The sequence below is a fragment of the Bos javanicus genome, chromosome 9 (genome assembly GCF_032452875.1).
Source record: "Bos javanicus breed banteng chromosome 9, ARS-OSU_banteng_1.0, whole genome shotgun sequence".
Taxonomy (NCBI): Eukaryota; Metazoa; Chordata; class Mammalia; order Artiodactyla; family Bovidae; genus Bos; species Bos javanicus.
In genome coordinates, this window is record NC_083876.1 from 66,291,335 (window position 1) to 66,313,103 (window position 21,769).

The window sequence follows — 21,769 nt, forward strand, 5'->3', positions numbered from 1 at the left end:
CTAGTGAGACAAGTGCTGTACTCTATCACTTTCATCAAAGAGCATAAGGGAACACAAAACAGGAGAAAATTAATAGGAAAAATTATTTGGAATAATGGAGCACAATAGTGGATAGAACAGTGTTTCAGTAATAAAATAAAGGACATCCAGTATCTTTTTGCTCATTTAGAGTTTAAAAATGTACCAGACATCTTGTACATTGAATGGAATCACCTGAATTACAAGCAGCTCCTATGGATGAGAGGAGACTCCAAATGTTCCTTTTACCATACTCAAGGGTACCAATATAGCATTTTTACATATGCCACATTTGTGGTCTCCTCCAAATTTGACACATTTGGTATCCCTTGACTGACTGCAGGCATTTTCCTAACGTAGGGGTAGTTGGGGGAAATTTGTATGTGGTTTATACTTATGTTCTTATACTTCAGATTTTGTAAAACAAATGCTTAAATTGAATTCTGCAAGATAACTCTAAATTTGCTATCAAGATGATCAGTTTTTACAAGAGAAGCAAAGAAAAGGGATTTTTAAGTCACTGTTAGAAAAAGAATCTATACATTAATTCAAGAATCAGCTTGAATGAAAACCAGCTGTGCTATGAAAACTAGCTAACAATCAATAGTGTGTGGTATTAAAGAGAATGCTAAAGGACGCAAGCTAGAAATTTCATGGCTTTTCAACCACCAGCTAACAAGAGTATTAGAATGTGTGTTTTGCACTTCTCAAGTGCCCTTGTTTCTATTATAAAAACACTAAAATGAGAGTCAGATATGATTTTTAACTGATATATACAAAAGACTACAACAAGTTAGTTAAATCAAGATTGTTTTTCAAGTGAGAAAAAATTCATTCTAAACAAAAAGTCACCCTCCTAGTTCATATAAAACTGGTTCATATACAACAAAAAACAAACAGCCATCATCTTTTCCTCTATCCCAGTAATCTTCCCTCCATTAATCCCAGGTAAGGGCGGGATGTAGTTCATCATTCATTCCTTATATCTTTAAGAGTCAGCCCCACTGCTCTGACTTCAGCTACATTTTATTTATGAATTTTTAGAATAGTATCAGTTGTATTTATGTAAAAAATATGCCAAATGCTGTAGCAAACAAAGACGGACTGCTGCTGCTGCTGCTAAGTCACTTCCGTCGTGTCTGACATTGTGCGACCCCATAGACGGCAGCCCACCAGGCTCCCCCGTCCCTGGGATTCTCCAGGCAAGAACACTGGAGTGGGTTGCCATTTCCTTCTCCAATGCGTGAAAGTGAAAAGTGAAAGTGAAGTCGCTCAGTCTTGTCCAACTCTTAACAACGGACTAGACAGACTCTAATGGAACATAAACTACATATGATTACAATAAGGGTAGAATCTGAAAGGTTCAAATGCAAACTTAGTGTTAGTTGGGACAGCTTTCCTTCACAGGTATAGTGGGTAAGTTGTACAATAACTACAAGCAACTCCATTAACAGTGCGTCATTCCCCACAAAGTCCCACTTTGTACTGTTACCTGACTTATTATGATAACGCCCTTCTCCTACATTACCAAGTTCCAAACTCTGCATGTCCTTCAAGGTAAAGTTGTACCTTTTGTGAAAAACATCCTCAGTTCCTCTTTTATGTGAGTAGACTCCCTCTGAATAACAATGATATGCTCTGTAGTCCCACTTACAAAAGTCCTCTACTGGCCATTCCAGTTGTCTCTCCATATGCAGTCATGCAATTTTTGATACATGTGAGAGGTGGTAACCTTTCTATCCTCATGTGGATGAGACCAAAGAAGTGTATAGCCATATGGCTATCCTGTGACCATTAAGGGACCTTGACTTAGTCAAAACTATGAACTTTAGAAGGAAGAACTGGAAAGAACATGGATCTTTCATGACTAAATGAACCAACCCTGAAGCCTATCTCTGCACCTTTCAGTTATAAAAGCCAGCAAATACACTTACCCTTAATTTGTATTGTCCTGCAAAGGCAAATACCAACAACAATCCAAAGTCCTTATGATTCTAACACTGAAATTTGCTTTACAGGGCCACCTCCACTGGTACATGTGTTGACATTCACTTCATTTTACAGCTAGAGGTCAGTGGTAGTCATTAGGAATAGATAACAAAATTAATTGAATATGTATGTTCAGAGAATTTTGATAATGGCTATTATACACCACTGAAATGTTGTCTGCTACTACCGCTAAGTCACGTCAGTCGTGTCCGACTCTGTGCGACCCCATAGACGGCAGCCCACCAGGCTCCCGTCCCTGGGATTCCCCAGGCAACAATACTGGAGTGGGTTGCCATTTCCTTCTCCAATGCATGAAAGTGAAAAGTGAAAGTGAAGTCGCTCAGTCGAGTCCGACTCTTCGTGACCCCATGGACTGTAGCCTACCAGGCTCCTCCATCCATGGGATTTCCCAGGCAAGAGTAATGGAGTGGGGTGCCATTGCCTTCTGAAATGTTGTCTAAGCAACAACAAAGACAAAGAAAAGACTATGCCTTTCACATTAAAGAACTTCAAAAATGTAATTAAGAGTTTCACAGAAGGAATAATACAAAAGCATAGTTAACAAATGGGAATAGAAATTGAGTGTCAGTTGTAGCAATTAGAATTTTATAAAAGTTTATTGTGGGTCGGTTGGCTAGAAATTTAGTTGCATCTTTGATTCAGCCAGGTGGAAAAGAAAGGAGATCAAGAATGAGAATCTACTTTATGTCTAAGGAGGCCTTACAAATAGCTGAGAAAGGAAGAGAAGCTAAAGGCAATGATAAAAGGAAAGATATACCCATTTGATGGAGAAGGCAATGGCACCCCTCTCCAGGACTCTTGCCTGGAAAATCCCATGGATGGAGGAGCCCAGTAGGGTGCAGTCCATGGGGTCAGTAAGAGTCGGACACGACTGAGTGATTTCACTTTCACTTTCCACTTTCACTTTTCACTTTCATGGATTGGAGAAGGAAATGGCAACCCACTCCAGTGTTCTTGCCTGGAGAATCCCAGGGACGGGGGAGCCTGGTGGGCCGCTGTCTATGGGGTCGCACAGAGTCGGACACAACTGAAGCAACTTAGTAGCAGCAGCAGCAGCAGTACATTGTCACCCTGCATATTTAACTTATATGCAGAACACATTATGTGAAATGCCAGGCTGGATGCAGCACAAACTGGAATCAACATGCTGGGGAAAATATCAATAACCTCAGATATGCAGATGACACCACCCTTATGGCAAAAGGCAAAGAAGAACTAAAGAGCCTCTTAATGAAAGTGAAAGAGGAGAGTGAAAAAGTTGACTTAAAACTCAACATTCAGAAAACTAAGATCATGGCATCGGGTCCCATCACTTCATGGCAAATAGATGGGGAAACAATGGAAACAGTGAAAGACTTTTTTATTTTGGTGGGCTCCAAAATCACTGCAGATGGTGACTGCAGCCATGAAATTAAAAGATGCTTGCTCCTTGTAAGAAAAGCTATGACCAACCTAGACAGCATATTAAAAAGCAGAGACATTACTTTGCCAACAAAGGTCTGTCTAGTCAAAGCTATGGTTTTTCCAGTAGTCATGTAGGGATGTGAGAGTTGGACTATAAAGAAAGCTGAGTGCCGAAGAACTGATGTTTTTGAACTGTGATGTTGGAGAAGACTCTTGAGAGTCCCTTGGACTACAAGGAGATCCAACCAGTCCATCCTAAATCAGTCCTGAATATTCACTGGAAGGACTGATGCTAAAGCTGAAACTCAAATACTTTGGCCACCTGATGTGAAGAGCTGACTCATTAGAAAAGACCCTTATGCTGGGAAAGATTGAAGGCAGAAGGAGAAGGGGACGACAGAGGATAAAATGGTTTGATGGCATCACCGACTCAATGGACATGAGTTTGAGTAAGCTCTGGGAATTGCTTATGGACAGAGAGGACTGGCATGCTGCAGTCCACGGGGTCGCAAAGAGTTGGACACGACTGAGCAACCAAACTGAACTGAACTGAGCATTCCATTGTGTACATGTACCACATGGCAGAAACCAACACAGTATTGTAAAGCAATTATCTTTCAATTAAAATTTTTTTTAAAAGAATGAGAATCTATAATATAACAGACTACAGGTGGTGCTTTTCATCTGAAGTTTATAAACATTTCAATGTGTATCTCACATTTTTTATACTTCTATCTTGTAGAAACACTGAGCAAAACATCTGCTCTTCATTTCATCTCTGTAAAAACTTCTTTGTCAATAAAGATTGGCTTCCACAAACCGAAAATGTTATCATTACTCAAAATGATCTGGAAGCAAAACTAAAATCATGATAAAGTCTATTTCAGCATTTTTTTTCTTCCTCTGGCTGTGGGAACACAGAGATCAATACTCTTCAACATGAGAATTCTGCAGGGAAATTTTCATTTGTAACAAACAGCACCCAAAAAGCCTTAAGCATGCCCTGTCACTTTCAGTTTAGGAGAAAATGCACTAATAAACTCTTACCCTTGGGTCATCTTTGACAACAGGCAATACTATGCCAGATCTTATTAAAGACTATTCATATCACTGCCCCCAAAATTTCCTTTAAAATTACCATCTTTTGTATCCATGTAACAGGATGTCAGCTTTGAAAGTGCCAATGAGAGACAAGACTTGTCACCATAGTTAATTCTCAGCACTATTTCAACACCAGGAGAGCTGACCCCAAAGGGTGTATTTTGTGGGTACCAATATTTATTTGGTGCTTACTGAACAAACCAGAGAATGTATTGTTTCATATTAGTTTTCAAATCAAACTGCAAGCAAAGTATCACCTGTAAGTGTTAAATATACATCAAAGTAAAATACATGAAAAAGAAAAAGAACAGTGCCAAAACTATCAAAATATATTTCTAAAATGTAAACAGATTCTGAATAGTACATTCACAGCACCATCATGTCTTTACCCAACAAGTACAATATAAAATGTAAAACCAAATATAGGTTAAATGGCAGGAACGTCATAAAAAAACAAAAAGGAAAAAAGGGGAAAGAAAAATAGCTAAGATTTTCTATGAAATTCAGAGTTTCCTTTTATAAATGTTATTGAAATAATTAGTTACTTCTCAAGTAGCACTCCTGGAATAGCCATAATATAGATTCTCTAAGCAAATAAAAGCAAGCTCTGATAAAATCTACTTTTCAATTCAGATAAACAAGGAAGATCTAATAATCCAAAATAAATCTCTTTTAAAATAAACAGGCACTACATGGCTATCTGAAAGAAGGAAATTTACATTTAAAGGGAGCAACTAGCTAAGGCTTCAACTCTGCCTTTTATAACTGTTGAATATATCAGGGGCTACTTCTTCAAAAATTTTTATATCTATAGATCTATATTTATGCCTCTCTCTCTTTATATATATATGGGTCTGGATGATCCTTTTATATATATGGGTCAGGATGATACCCTGGAATAGGAAATTGTACCCAACTCCAGTATTCTTGCCTGAAAAATTTCATGGGCAGAGGATCCTGGAGGGCTACAGTCCCTGGGGCCACAAAGACTCAGACACAACTGAGCAACTGAGCACACACACACACACACACACACACATATAAAACGGTAGGTTAGTCAAAAGCACTCTAGTTGCATTATTAAAAGCTACTGTCTCCTTCAGCGGCTGCACATCATGAATGCACATACAGCCCCGTGGAGAAACAGCGAGCATGATGACTCAAGAGCACACCCACCTTCTTGTATACATAGCATATTAATTACTCTGAAGATTACCCAAGGACACCTTCAGGCTTTTCAAAGATACCGTCAGGCTCAGGTGAGAAAGATGTAGGCAAAGGGCTCACCAAAGATAAATATACAAACATATATGAATATATGTTAACTTGTTTACCTAAACACTGGAGTTAAATATTACCATATTTTCTTGTTAGTCAATGAACTGGGGCTGTGATTTCATGAACTAAAGCATGTGCTATATAAGGTGACTCTGGAGCTATAAGCAAAGTTTTATTTATAATAGAGTTCTATTCAATTTACAAAGATAAACTTCTCTTTTTTAATGAGCCACAGAATCTCTCAAGACAAAAGCATTATAAGCAGCTAATAGCATTATTTAATAATGTTAATGTGAGATAAAGCTTTGGTGGAAAAGAATGAGCCCAGCTCCAGGAGTTAAGAAACATGGAATTAAATTCTGGCTCAGCCAGTTATTAGATCTTTGTGGCCTTGGGCAATTATCAAATAGTCTGAATTTCAATTTTGTTCTGAAAGTACTAAAGGTTAAAGTATTAAAATCAAGTAAATCTAACAATGAAATAATACATGTAAAAGACATTTGATGTTAAGCATTATAAAATGTATTAACTTGAATGTGGATTATCTCATTTTCTCCTTCTAGCCTCTAAGCATTGACACTTGCCTTGCTCTCTGCTTGCTGATCCTTCTTTTTCTTACCCCTGCCCCTCAAAACTACAACCTTCATCTGAGCAACTTTTTCTCAACTTTCAGATTCTATCTCAAAGAAAGTCAATGACAAAGGCCTTCCCTGACACCTCTGACAAATCTCAGTCCAGATGAAATGTTTTTGTTAAAATCTGCCAAACTTCTTCTTGAAGAGACTTATATGGTTTATAATTATTTTCATTTGTTATTATAAACAACTGATACATGATAGTCTATTCATCAAAAGTTGCTTTTCCTCTAAATTTTCACATGGCTGACGTCCTCATTTTTGAAGGATTCAGCTCAGTTGTCATGTTCACAAAGAGGCCTTCCAGATCATCTTAATTAAGCCATCAATCCCCCTCATTTTGTGTATTTATTTTTATTCATAACACATCCCTTGATGCGATACTACAATTTTATATATGATGCGCCTATTATACCTCAGTGTTAAGCTACATAGGGAAAAGAAAGTGAAGTGGCTCAGTCATGTCCAACTCTTTGCGACCTCATGGACTATATAGCCTGCCAGGCTCCTCCATCCATGGGATTTTTCCAGGCAAGAATACTGGAGTTGGTTGCCATTTCCTTCTCCAGGGGATCTACCTGACCCAGGGATCAAACCTGGGTCTCCTGCACTGCAGGCAGACTCTTTACCATCTGAGCCACCAGGGAAGCCCTACATACACAGGGGAGGGTCTTTGTATTTTACTAACCATTGTATCTCCACAACCTAGAAGAGTGAATTATATAGGGACTCAGTCAATTTTCAGTGAATGTAATATACATTGTACTTGTACTTCTACAAGTATAAGTACTATGCTTATACTTACTTATACTATACTTATACTTATACTTATACTTGTACATGCACTTGTACTTGTTTTTCCAGTATCCACTAAAGAAAAGTACTGATGTATCATAATCCCTCACCAATTCCTCTGGTAGCTTTAAATTGATGGCAAAATAAAGTATTTTATGTATGTTTAGCCCTGTTCGAGTATTAAATAGATTCCTTTTGATAAAAATCACTTACTGAAACCTTATCGGACACACCATATAACAACAATCTTAATTTGACCTTAAGATATTTTCAGAACTTTTATAATGATATGCTTTTTGCAGTAATTTGAGATAAAGAGCACTAGATTTAAAAAATCCAAATATCTACAAAAGTCGCTTTTGTTCTAATGAAGCCATGCAATTTCATGAAGTGAAAGCAATTTTACTTTACCTCTTACAATAAGTTGAGCAAAATTGGACACACCAGAACCTCGTTCTGACTGAGTTACACAGCGATACAAATCCTGATCAGTTTTTGTCACTTCTTGCAATCTAAAGGAAGCAGCAAATCTTCTGTGATTGATGTTCTTAGTCTGAGCCACAGGTATATCTTCACCATTTCGTCTCTGTAAACAAAAACCAATCTTTTATAAAACAGGGTTTTAACATTTCCAGAAATTTAAAGCATCCTGGCAAACAACATCTGTGATAACTTATTATTTGTTAAAATTAGGAGGAAAATATTCGTGCAGCCCCACAAATTTTCACTATTGTCTTTCAATCAGAAAAAGGATGTAAGTTAATATTGGTTTCCCTTAAGGGGTGTAGTGCTAAACTATAATAGTAATCTCAGTTTTCCATAGAATTTCTATTAGCCCAGAGTATATGAATTAGCAGGACAGATAATGGCTTCTTGGCAAATAATTCACTGCCATCTCCCTTCTCCCAGGTTTTATATATGTAAAGTCTTCTTTTAGCCCTTATACTGCACTGCATGTGCTTATTAGATTTGTCCCTTTCAGGAGACTGAGACCATGGTCAATGCATCTCAGTATTCTAAATGCATAGCATGCGATCATGACAGGATGACTATAAAATACCAATGAATAATTTACAGTCAAGCCAAAATGTGTACTCTTTGCAAACTTTTATCTCTTTGGCATTAATGACAGCCAATTTATACCATTTAAAAGAAGTAATCAAAGGAACCTAAAAGTTAAAAGCATATCTGTCAACTTTCAAAATGAACTATTGGAAAATGTATTTATAATATCAGGATGCCTCACACAAGACCATAAAGAATGTGGTTGACAAATTCAACTACAATAAAATTGCTAACTTCTATATATTGAAAGATATCATATATAAAGTGAAAAAAGCAAGCCACAAACCATGATAAGATTATTTGTCATGAAAAAAGCCATCAAAGATAAATAGTCAGGTTATATAAAATTCTTCTACAGTTCAACAAGGAAAAAGACAAATAATCCTGTCAACAAATGGAGAGGCTATAAAGAGAGAAAATGTGTATGTATAATAACCATGAAAAGAGATCCTCAGCCCAAATTTAAAAATTCTTTATATCAAAGATAGCACAAAGGGCAAAGGAAAGCCACAACTATGAAAGATAAATGGCCATGATCCTCATTCTCACGTCTGGTACGTAAAATGCTAAGTATTCCTGGTATCCTTTTACATTATTTGATGTATCATCTCATCAAATAGTGTAAAACAGACTAGTAAAATTACCTATGGAAGTGTAAATGGTTACAGTCATGTTAGACAATTATTTGCTACTATCTAGTAAAGCTGAAGATGCATAAAACATAGAACCCAATAGTTCCATTTCTACATTTGGATCACCCTTTCATGTGTGATCACACATATGTACAAGAATGCTCAACTCAGAATCATTTCTAATAGTTAAGTATGGGAAAGATCCCATAAAATATACCTGAGTAGTGGATAAATGAACTGAGATTTATCCAATCAGTAAAATTCAACATGGCAGTTAAACTAAGCAAACTAAAACCAGTACAGTCCTGGTAAATGCACAACATCTCCTATATTCCTCTGAAATATGTTTAAATCTTAGGGAAAAAGTTGTTTAGAAAAATTAGGACAAAAAAGCAAAGTGTCAGTTTCTATTAAATTAGAGTGTTGGGCATATTAGTGGTTAATTTTTGCTTTTTTTATAAATTTTTTTGAATGTTTGAAATACTTTGCATTTTTAAACTAGTAAATAATAAAGGAATTAATTACTTTAATAAGTTTTAAAATGTTAAAATCTACTGTATCTTTAACACCCTTCTCTATATCTGAAATGATATGTACATGCATATTATCTTGTATATATGCATGTGTCTATATACTTATATATCAGATCAGATCAGTCGCTCAGTTGTGTCCGACTCTTTGCAACCCCATGAATCACAGCACGCCAGGCCTCCCTGTCCATCTCCAACTCCCGGAGTTCACTCAGACTCACGTCCATCAAGTCAGTGATGCCATCCAGCCATCTCATCCTCTGTCGTCCCCTTCTCCTCCTGCCCCCAATCCCTCCAAGTATCAGAGTCTTTTCCAACGAGTCAACTCTTCGCATGAGGTGGCCAAAGTAATGGAGTTTCAGCTTTAGTATCATTCCTTCCAAAGAAATCCCAGGGCTGATCTCCTTCAGAATGGACTGGTTGGATCTCCTTGCAGTCCAAGGGACTCTCAAGACTCTTCTCCAACACCACAGTTCAAAAGCATCAACTCTTCCGCCTTCAGCCATCTTCACAGTCCAACTCTCACATCCATACACGACCACTGGAAAAACCGTAGCCTTGACTAGACAGACCTTTGTTGGCAAAGTAATGTCTCTGCTTTTGAATATGCTATCTAGGTTGGTCATGACTTTCCTTCCAAGGAGTAAGCGTCCTTTAATTTCATGGCTGCAATCACCATCTGCAGTGATTTTGGAGCCCAGAAAATAAAGTCTGACACTGTTTCCACTGTTTCCCCATCTATTTCCCATGAAGTGATGGGACCAGATGCCATGATCTTCATTTTCTGAATGTTGAGCTTTAAGCCAACTTTTTCACTCTCCTCTTTCATTTTCATCAAGAGGCTTTTTAGTTCCTCTTCACTTTCTGCCATAAGGGTGGTGTCATCTGCATATCTGAGGTTATTGATATTTCTCCTGGCAATCTTGATTCCAGCTTGTGTTTCTTCCAGTCCAGTGTTTCTCATGATGTACTCTGCATATAAGTTAAATAAACAGGGTGACAATATACAGCCTTGACGTACTCCTTTCCCTATTTGGAACCAGTCTGTTGTTCCATGTCCAGTTCTAACTGTTGCTTCCTGACCTGCATACAGATTCTCAAGAGGCAGGTCAGGTGGTCTGGTATTCCCATCTCTTTCAGAATTTTCCACAGTTTATTGTGATCCACACAGTCAAAGGCTTTGGCATAGTCAATAAAGCAGAAATAGATGTTTTTCTGGAACTCTCTTGCTTTTTCCATGATCCAGCATATGTTGGCAAAATGATCTCTGGTTCCTCTGCCTTTTCTAAAACCAGCTTGAACATCAGGAAGTTCCCAGTTCACATATTGCTGAAGCCTGGCTTGGAGAATTTTGAGCATTACTTTACTAGCGTGTGAGATGAGTGCAATTGTGTGGTAGTTTGAGCATTCTTTGGCATTTGCCTTTCTTTGGGATTGGAATGAAAACTGACCTTTTCCAGTCCTGTGGCCACTGCTGAGTTTTCCAAATTTGCTGGCATATTGAGTGCAGCACTTTCACAGCATCATCTTTCAGGATTTGGAATAGCTCAACTGGAATTCCATCACCTCCACTAGCTTTGTCCCTAGTAATGCTTTCTAAGGCCCACTTGACTTCACATTCCAGGATGTCTGGCTCTAGGTCAGTGATCACACCATCATGATTATCTGGGTCGTGAAGATCTTTTTTGTACAGTTCTTCCGTGTATTCTTGCCATCCATTCTTAATATTTTCTGCTTTTGTTAGGTCCATACCATTTCTGTCCTTTATCGAGCCCATCTTTGCATGAAATTTTCCTTTGTTATCTCTGATTTTCTTGAAGAGATCTCTAGTCTTTCCCATTCTGTTGTTTTCCCCTATTTCTTTGCATTGATTGCTGAAGAAGGCTTTCTTATCTCTTCTTGCTATTCTTTGGAACTCTGCATTCAGATGTTTATATCTTTCCTTTTCTCCTTTGCTTTTCGCTTCTCTTCTTTTCACAGCTATTTGTAAGGCCTCCCCAGACAGCCATTTTGCTTTTTTGCATTTCTTTTCCATGGGGATGGTCTTGATCCCTGTCTCCTGTACAATGTCACGAACCTCATTCCATATTTCATCAGGCACTCTATCTATCAGATCTAGGCCCTTAAATCTATTTCTCACTTCCACTGTATAATCATAAGGGATTTGATTTAGGTCATACCTGAATGGTCTAGTGGTTTTCCCTACTTTCTTCAATTTAAATCTGAATTTGGCAATAAGGAGTTCATGGTCTGACCCACAGTCAGCTCCTGGTCTTGTTTTTGCTGACTGTATAGAGCTTCTCCATCTTTGGCTGCAAAGAATATAATCAATCTGATTTCGGTGTTGACCATCTGGTGATGTCCATGTGTAGAGTCTTCTCTTGTGTTGTTGGAAGAGGGTGTTTGTTATGACCGGTGCATTTTCTTGGCAAAACTCTATTAGTCTTTGCCCTGCTTCATTCCGTATTCCAAGGCCAAATTTGCCTGTTACTCCAGGTGTTTCTTGATTTCCTACTTTTGCATTCCAGTCCCCTATAATGAAAAGGACATCTTTTTGGGGCGTTAGTTCTAAAAGATCTTGTAGGTCTTCATAGAACCGTTCAACTTTAGCTTCTTCAGCATTACTGGTTGGAGCATTGACTTGGATTACTGTGATATTGAATGGTTCGCTTTGGAAACAAACAGAGATCATTTTGTCATTTTTGAGACTGCGTCCAAGTACTACATTTTGGACTCTTTTGTTGACCATGATGGCTACTCCATTTCTTCTGAGGGATTCCTGCCTGCAGTAGTAGATATAATGGTCATCTGTATTAAATCACCCATTCCAGTCCATTTCAGTTCTCTTATTCCTAGAATGTCGACATTCACTCTTGCCATCTCTTGTTTGACCACTTCCAATTTGCCTTGATTCATGGACCTGACATTCCATATAAGTATTTGCCTTGATCCATGGACCTGACATATATATACGTATATATACTTATATATACCTGCAGATAAAAAGTCCAAAATTTAACATTGGCATTTTTCATTCATTGAGTGTTTTGTTAATTCTTTGTTCCTAACCCACAAAGAGTAAGAGCAGCTTATACTCACCAGCCCTAAAATATAAATTCATAAAATGCAGCCTGAATTCTCTTTCCCTATAATCACATAACAAACAAAAAAACTTTATGCATGTAAATCTCAACCTGCATTTTTTCAGTTATCACATTATTTAATATTAATTTTCCAATGAGAAGGCAGACCGTGACTCAGCACTCATACAGCTACATGCCCTCACCTCATCTCCCCCAATTTACACCTCCAGTGGTGCTCTCCATCTTCCACCACCTTTCTTACTACCATTTATAGTTCTCAGTTCTTCCTTTGGCAAGACCAATCAACTCCCACTTCCTACTTGCCTTCTAAATTATCTTACTCTGCACAAACACACTCACATCTTTTAGCACTTTCAAGATGGATTTCAAAATCCATGTTCTTCTGTGATGAGTTTATAAGTATACCCTTAATGTTTTACTCTCAATAATGATTATTTCATCTTTCCATCTTCGTTGTCATTCATCTCACAGTAACACTTTCCTCCAAACTTTTCCCAAAGGATGGCACAGTGTCTTCTACTTTATCCTCTATCCCAGTTTCTCACTTGCATATCGCTCTTTCACAATCCCACTCAAATAACCTCTTAACTTCTGGAATTCCCAGCCTCTGCAACGACTTCCAATCAATTATCTACCAGGTCAAATTATCCTCTCCACCATAGTTCTGTGAATATTCTCATGATCCCAAAATTCACGTAGGCCTCCGCAATGCTCAACAGCCTTCACTACTACCTGGTTCCTGTGCTAAAACAGCTTTCTCAATCTGAATCACAGTTGCTGCTGACATTGTCTCCTAGTCCTTCAGTCTTTTGCATTGTTAGTGAGACCTCACTTTCTGACCCTAATTTACTTTATAAGCAGTGATTTCAGACATTTTCACTAGCCTGGAAGAATTCCAAATTTTTAAAAACTTTCCATTGTTTCTGTACTGCCAATATAGGATCTACTCTATTTTTCTGCAACAGTTACAAGACCACTACTGACTTCTGCTGGAATCAGTCATTTGCTATTGTGAAAAATCTGAATTACCCCACAATGGACACCAACAACTCTTAGGTATTCCTAGATGAGGCCCATAATGACATAAGCTATGAAGACAAACAATGTCCTCTCAGCCTCGAGCTCACATTTCATCAATTTAAACATACTCTTCTACCTGCCATCCCCACTGAAACTGTCATGAATAGGGTCTCAGAAACTCAGAGATTATCATAAAAATGTAACCCGCATTTCTACCTTGAATCACTTCTATAACATATTCTATATCTGGATGCCCTTTTACCTTTTTGTGTACTGAAATCATCCTGAAGGTAGGGTTTCAAATCTTGCATTTTTTTCTTCCACAGCATCATATTATGCAATATATTATTATTTTGTGGAAAAAGTTCTTTGTTAAAATGTACTAAATTCATACACATGATATTTTTAAAGGTAAGAGTCATGTAAAACTTCCTGAGGCTTTCATAAGTTATTATAGCAAAATATATAATAATCATTAATTAAAATGAATACTAAAGGGAAGCTACAGAAATATAGAACCTCAAGGACATCCAGAGATCATTTATACAAAGTTCTTTCTGAGCTAAGCCACAACTTAGAGTTGCTGAGGGCTCTACTTAAGGTGATCCCATCCGGAGATCACTAAGTTGATTACACTGTGTTTGTACATGATTTTTATTATACTAATAAAGTGATAACATGTATATGCTTATATAGGATACATATTGTTGATATAATTAATGAGTATAGTACACTTAGGTGCTAATTATCTCTCAAAATAACAATAAAATAATTGTAGTCATAATTTCAGATTTTTCTTCAAAAATCACTTAATAAGCCCCTCCATGTCCCTCATGTTATATTAGCTGTTATCCTGATTCTATCACTGTTCTCTAATTCAAATTTTCTGTGATAGTCATTTTAATTTATAGATTATAAAATCAAAATCCAGAAAGATTAGAAATGTGATACATATATAGCCTGTTAGTAGCAGGATTAAAACTCAAAACTAGGTTTAAAGATGCAAAATTTAGTAATATTTCCTCTAAAATAAACCAGAGCTGTTTTTACTTCATTTGTATCACAGGTCCAGTCAAATGAGTTGATTATTTGTTGTTAAGTCTTGATCAATGCATTTTATCAATGAGAAAATGTAGTCTACTACACTAGACATTGCTTTATGTACTTTATTTGCTTCAAGTAATGCATTTTATTTACTTCAAGTAATGCATTAAAGTTAAAAGGAGCAGTTTATGACATTTACATTTCAGAATTCAAAAATAATGATAACTTTTTATTTTATAATCTAAAATAATAGATCTTTGCCTGCCTACAAGGTATCAATTTAGCAGAGTAGGCAGGGCTATGGAAGACGGAAAGAAGTAATGGTAATTTTATCCCTACGCAGCAGTGTTCACGTATAGTTTTCTGCCTTTATAATCTTCAGTTCCAGGCTCTTTATTCTGCTTGGAGATTTTTATGTGATTTCTCCATTGCAAAATCCCCAACTCTGAGAAATACTAAGAACCACAAAATTATATGATCCAAGGATTATAACCTAGCACTTTGCTGTCTTCATTCCTCTTCTTTCCCCCGCCCACCCCAGATCCTTGTCATGCTTTCTTATTTAGTCTCTAGTATAGGTTGTTGAGACTCATCGCTTACCAAGTAACTCTAGGCAAGTCACTGGAATTGCTGACTATTATCAGTCCTCTAATTAAACTAAGTAAGCTTCATCATGCAGGGTGCATGCAGTATTTATTTGTCAAGTTCAATTCCTGGCATAAAGTAGAGTGGTAATATTGGTTATTTCCCAGTATTTATTATTGCATTAGCATTAGGATCACCTGTCAGATTATTACAAATGCAAAGTTTAGAGAGATCACTTTAGATCTACTGAATCAAAATCTATATTTTTACAAGATCCATAGGTTATTAATCAAGATATTTCAGCTTGAGACAATTGGTCAAAAACAATCATGGAGGTCCAGTTCCTATGAACAGTTGACAGGTCTAAAAATGGGTGTGATCCTGGCCAATGAGAAATAATAGGAATAAGCCATGTTATTTCCAGAAAGATATTCTCACTTCTAGAGAAAGCACAGTGGGTCCTCTTCTTTTTCTCAGTGTCATGAATAAAATGATGAGGATGTCACATTAAGGAGAAAAACAGAATCAGGTTCTTGATTATGTATCTAAATGGTGCCCGAAGCTTCTCACCCAAGTCTGCCCACTCTCACCCCGTGGATGTAATACCATTTAATAAATCCTCACTTTACTCTCTTGAGAAAAATTTTAAAATTTTTAAAATGAAATGATGTCAACAGTTCTTATAGCCCCCCTATTTCTGGATTTCCTGTTAATGATATAACACATTTGGTTCTCTGTTACTTTCAGCTTGAAATCCTAAAGGTTAATATGCTATGGTTAAAATATGGAATAGTTTACTTCAGTCTCTCTTTTCAAAACTTGAGGAATAAAATTAATCCGATTTAATTTTAAATTAAATAATGTGGTACATAGAACACTTGCAGAGATTATTTCACTCTACTGACATGAAGAAAAATTAAATTACATTTATTGCTTTCTTTTTCACTACCTTTCATAATGATATGTGTCTCCTCCATCCTCTTAAGAGCTGGAAAAAGGGCAAGTGATTGTTTTTCTATGTTTTGCATTTAAATTCCTATAGAATAATATTTAGGGGACTGCATATAATTTTTCAATACCAGTGCTCTTTACAAAACTAATCTGTTTAAATTTACCCACTAAAATTAAGGTTGATGTGAATCAGTGAATCATATAACAATCCAGCCAAGGACCTGAGGATTTCTTCCTGGGACTTGTCTGCCATATGAATTTTTTTTTTCTTTCTCATAGATATCATAGAGATAAAGCTATCATCAGCAGCATTATTATTGAACAATTAAATCAAAGAATTTTAGAAACATGAAAGAGTATCACGACAAACAAAGATTTAGACATTTATAAATTTAAAAAATTAGAAAAAAATTGTTACTATTTTGAGAAAAGCACTCATTTATATCCATTATAAATCATACTGACTTCAGTAGATTAAACAATAAGGAAATAATGTTCCTTTAGGAGAAATTACACTAAAATTATAATCCTAAGTTTACCACCCATTTACTATATGGCAATGAAAAGACTGAACAAGGGAAATGATATTTGACACAGGAAAAAAGGATGCAAATATTGTAATTCTGACATAAGGCAGAAAATGTGCTGGAAAATCAGGAACATTAGCCAAGCTTAACAAAAAATAAAGTCAGTCATCAAACACGAAAATGAATTTTAACCTAAGAAGCAAAGGCATCTTTGCGATGTGAGGACAAGGCGATCAATATGAGGAACCACACAAAGAGGTCATGAGTAAATAGACAGAACTATAGGAGATGACTCCTATGGTCTAGTCTTGAAATGACTACTTATTAGCTTCACAATTTCTCATTACTTCTCAAGTCTCTGCCTTTTCATCTAAAAATGGGGACATCAATTTTGTAAAGGTTTATTCAACAGAGATACTGAGAATAATAGGTGAGATAACTGTGTAAAAGTTCTAACTGCAAATTCTAATAATAGTAATATTATGAAGATAAAACAATATCTAAGTGAATAATATATTTGATAATTGTGATGCTCTTTTAATGTATCAACTTGACAAGGCTACAGTCCCAAGTTATTCAATTAAAACATTAACTAATTATTTGTCTCTACTAAGGTATTTTGTAGATGGGATTAAAGTCCATAACCAACCAACATTAGGTAAGCGAGAATATCCTAGATAATCTTACTTAAGAGTAGATCAGAGGCCTCCCTGAGTAGAAGAAATTCCACCTATGAATAGCAACTTTAGTCTGTGGCTGAGTATTCCAGTCTGCCCTCTGCAAGTGCTTGACTTATAGACTTTAACTTGCCTACCCAGGTTCCACAATCACATAAAACAATTCCTTGCAACAATAAAGCTATCAAAGACGACTGAAGGCATATCAAAAGGATTCAGGAGCCAACCACCAGCAAAAAGTGGTATGATTTGAGTTTAAAAAAACAGTAGCAATTGCAGTACATTGAAGTCCATTAAATATGTATAAATCCATGAGTTCATAATAATAAAAAGAAAAAAGAAGAATCTGTCGTCTTTGATGATGATAGGAACCAACCAATTATACTGAAAACCAATAATTAAAGAAAGAGTTGAGAAGCTACCATCCCTTTCTTTAAATGAACTGTGTCATTGTGTAGTCAAATAGTAGATGATGAGAAGCATGTCTTCATTAATTAAGCAAAACACAAAAGAAATAATAAAACCAGAATATCATAACTGACAACCTCCAGGAATGAATATAGGCATTAAGCACCAATTGGTATCAGGACTGAAAAAAAAAAAAAAGAAATGAGACGTTTTGTGCCTCTGGTAATCACACTATGTACCACCTCTAGTACTGCCAGAGAATCAAACCTGAATCTAGATCTGGCTGCCAATTTTCAGGAAATTCAAAGGAACATGAACTGAAGAGGACATTTGTATGCAATCAGTAGAACGCAGACTGTGTGAAAACTACAAGTCAAATGGCCTGGGTTGCTCAACAGATAAATTGGGAAGGAAAAAAGGGCACAGGAAAAATACAGAGATTAACAGGACTTTAAAAGATATATTTTTAAAAATAGACAAGATTAATCTATAGTGTCTAAGGAGAGTATATATATGACAAAAACCATAAGAAAAACAAAGGCTAAAAGTCATGATAATTACTATTTATAGGGGTAGGGAGATGACTCAGTTGTGTCTGAGATGGAGAACTTGAAAAGAGCCTCTAGGACAGCTGGTAGTCTTTTTCATGATCTGTGTGGTGGGTATCTTATAAAACTTCAATGAGTCATAGTTTTCACTTCTTGTGAGGTTTCTCTATGTTTAATTCTAAAATAAAATAATTTTATAAATATTAGATATTTAAATCAGACTGCTTTTCATTAAGAAGAGACCCAGCCCACTGCCAGAGCCCCATATTGTAACACTGGTCACAGGAGCTCAGTTAAAAGTTGTAACGTGCTTGACATGACACACCTGAGAAACACTGAAAGGAATCTTCTGCCAGCAGTAGGAGAGTGTATCACTCTTGTACAGAAAGAGCAGTCAATTGTTATTTATCGATATAGATAAGAAGAAATCCTTGAGCTTCTACACTGCCAGGCTTTTACAGATATGTTCGAGGAATAAAGAAGACAAACAATATTCCACACATTATTCATATATAGTCAATTGTGTAATCTGCAGACAACAAATTCAGAGTTTATGAATAATCAAAGAAAGAAAAGAATGCGTTATAACTTTGAGGAACTGAACTTTTGATGGTAGAAAGCCACACAAAGCCAACCAAAATGACCTCAGGAATATTTAGCAATTCTAAAAATTAAATATGATTACACTTTCTGATGGTCTTTGTTACATACATATATACACCCAAAATGGAAAGGGTAAAAGATAAACATAATCCATGATACTTGGTCAGTGATTTTACTTCAAGACCAATGATTATAATTCTTTACATGAAGTCAAGAGGGAAGATATAACGCCATGAACTCAAATAAATCAATGTCCTGAGGAAAAACAGGACTGACAAGAATCATAGCTATTAGCTACCAAACAGATCATGGTCTTTTAAGTGGAGTAGAATTAATTGTAAATCAAACTGGAGAAGGAAATGGCAACCCACTCCAGTATTCTTGCCTGGAGAATTCCATGGACAGAGGAGCCTAGCAGGGTACAGTCCATGGGGTCGCAAAGAGTCAGACATGACTGAGTGACTAACACTTCACTTCAATACTTAAATAGGATAAACAGAGAAAATTAGAATTAAGCAGCAGGCTAGTGATCATCTATCAGTTTACAAGGAGTCAGGAAAGTACAATAGACATGTCTGATACTCTTCTCTAATGCTAGTCCTGCTCTGTGAGCCACAGGATACAGGAGGCGAGGTGGGTGGCACCAACAGCCTTTTCTTAGATGAACTCTCCTAAGTGAAATCAGGAACACCCAGAGATTTAATTTGGCCACAAGCTTCAGACTGTCTTGGTAAGCTTTTTTGAGGCTAAAAAGAGTGAAAAGGAATGAAAACGTTTCCCCATTTTTCACTTCTATTTAGGAAAACTCACATGCAATTATCAAGGTAGAAGGGGAAACAAGTAAATGATTGGGTCGAACAGGCAAATTAATTCCCAGACAGAAAATGAGAAAACAAATTCACAGACTGTCAAAAATAAATGCTTAAGGCAATTAAAAAACCTTTATTACTCTATAATATTCTAGTAATCTGTCTTTATTATTTCACTCACATCCTCCCAAACTCTTTCACCTGGTATCAACCTGATCCAAACTCAACAGTCTTCTTTCATGGGTCCTTCTCCTTCTCTCCTCACACTTTTTTTCAAAATTCAATGGCACAGTCCAATCCTAGGCTCTCACTACGTGATATCTGTAGTGCCAGCAGTAGTTTCTTTCTTGCTTTTGTCCCCACCATGGCCTTGTCCCATCTCTTCCATAAACTGTGTTTACCTCTACTTCCCATTGTGAACCTTCCACTGTAAGAAGATTCATCTCTTGATATTTCCACCCAATACACACACACACACACACACACTAAACTGCAGTGATGAGCATGCCCACTTAATCCTTGCTTATCCATGTCCTGTATGTCTTTCAGTGTGTGTGTGCTCAGTTGCTCAGTCCTGTTTCCAATCCCATTGACTGTAACCCTCCAGGCTCCTCTGTCCAGGGGATTTTCCAGACAAGAAGACTAGAATGGCTTGCCATTTCCCCCTCCAGGGAATCTTCCCAACACAGGGATTGAAACTGCATCTCCTGCTTTTGCCCTTTAAAGACTCAATGAAATTTTCCTTAACGATTTCATTAAACTTACTCCAATCTTTGGAGTGCTCTCTCAACTCTGAAATAGCACAGGACTTAGATTCCATATGATCTCTTATCAGTTATACCAGTATCTCTCAGGGCTGAAAGGAGCTTTAAAAAGTATTCAGGCTCATGCTTAAATGTCCTCGACATCTCTAGCAAATGCTTATCCAGATTATGCTTGGCTACTTTCACTAATTGTTAATTTTACTGCCTCCTACAGTAGCTCATTCTAGGTTTCAACAGCCCTGCAATTACAACGGTCTTCCTTATAATCAGCTTATATCTTTCACCAAATAGCTTGAAACCACTGGTTATTACTGTACTTTAGTATCTATAAAAAAAAAAAAACAAATTAAATGCCTCTTCTGTGTCCCTAGTATTCTACTATTTGGAGAAATGTATCCATTCTCCCAGTCTCAAGATAACAATGTACCTTTAGCAATTCTGACATAATTTCTCTGACTTTACTAATGGTTCTGGTAATTATATACTGCTTTTTGTTATTCTAATATTTCAGATACGTGTCAGCCACAGGGCCAATAATCTATAAAATGTCAGAACTTTCACCAAGATAATGTCAGAACTATCACCAAATCCAGACATTAGTACAATTTCACCATATTTCATTCCTTTCTCCCCCTATCCCCATGGTACGCAATGTGAATTAATCACATGTTAAATATTTAATCAGTTTGGCTTTGAAATAGTCCTCTCAAATTCCTTCTCAATTAATTGCCCGCTATAAACTGTATGTTTCTAGGAATAGATTAATTTCTTCCAAGATTTTCCATTTATTATGACAAATGAAAAATTACCAGATTTTTTTTTCTCAGAAAGAAATAGTTTCAGGGATAGTAAAATTCCATGTGTAAATTAAGTATGATACAGGCACTTTTTATCATAGTATAAATAGACATATATTTATACTATAAGACAATATTATAGTATGGCAGCATCAAGAAGAGCTTTGTAAGCAACAATCAAGTTGGCATTTGAAACATCATGGTGATATATTTCACCAGATAAAATTTCTGTACTTTCAAATTATTCATTTTTTAAAATCACGCTTCTAATTTCCAGTGCTATGTGACGATGTTCACATGCCACATAGGAACAAGACTACATTTGCCCGGACAGATAAAACACTATGTGGCCAGAAGTTTCACAGCAACCATTTTCAATGAACCTCAGCTGACAACAGTTGGTACCGCAAAAGGTCAGCCTCTCGCTGGTTGTTTTTTAGAGCAATTTGCATCTCATTGTACTA

At 36.6% G+C, this 21,769-nt stretch overlaps 1 protein-coding gene across 6 annotated transcripts in view; it reads right to left on the bottom strand.

The window, feature by feature from the left end:
- Nucleotides 1-21,769, bottom strand: part of PTPRK (protein tyrosine phosphatase receptor type K) — a 616,741-nt gene that overhangs the window by 267,881 nt on the left and 327,091 nt on the right. For all 6 annotated transcript variants that reach the window (XM_061427930.1, XM_061427929.1, XM_061427931.1 and 3 more), the window contains exon 6: nucleotides 7,653-7,827. In XM_061427930.1, coding sequence (XP_061283914.1) covers nucleotides 7,653-7,827 — 175 coding nt within the window. The remainder of the gene's footprint in view (nucleotides 1-7,652; nucleotides 7,828-21,769) is intronic.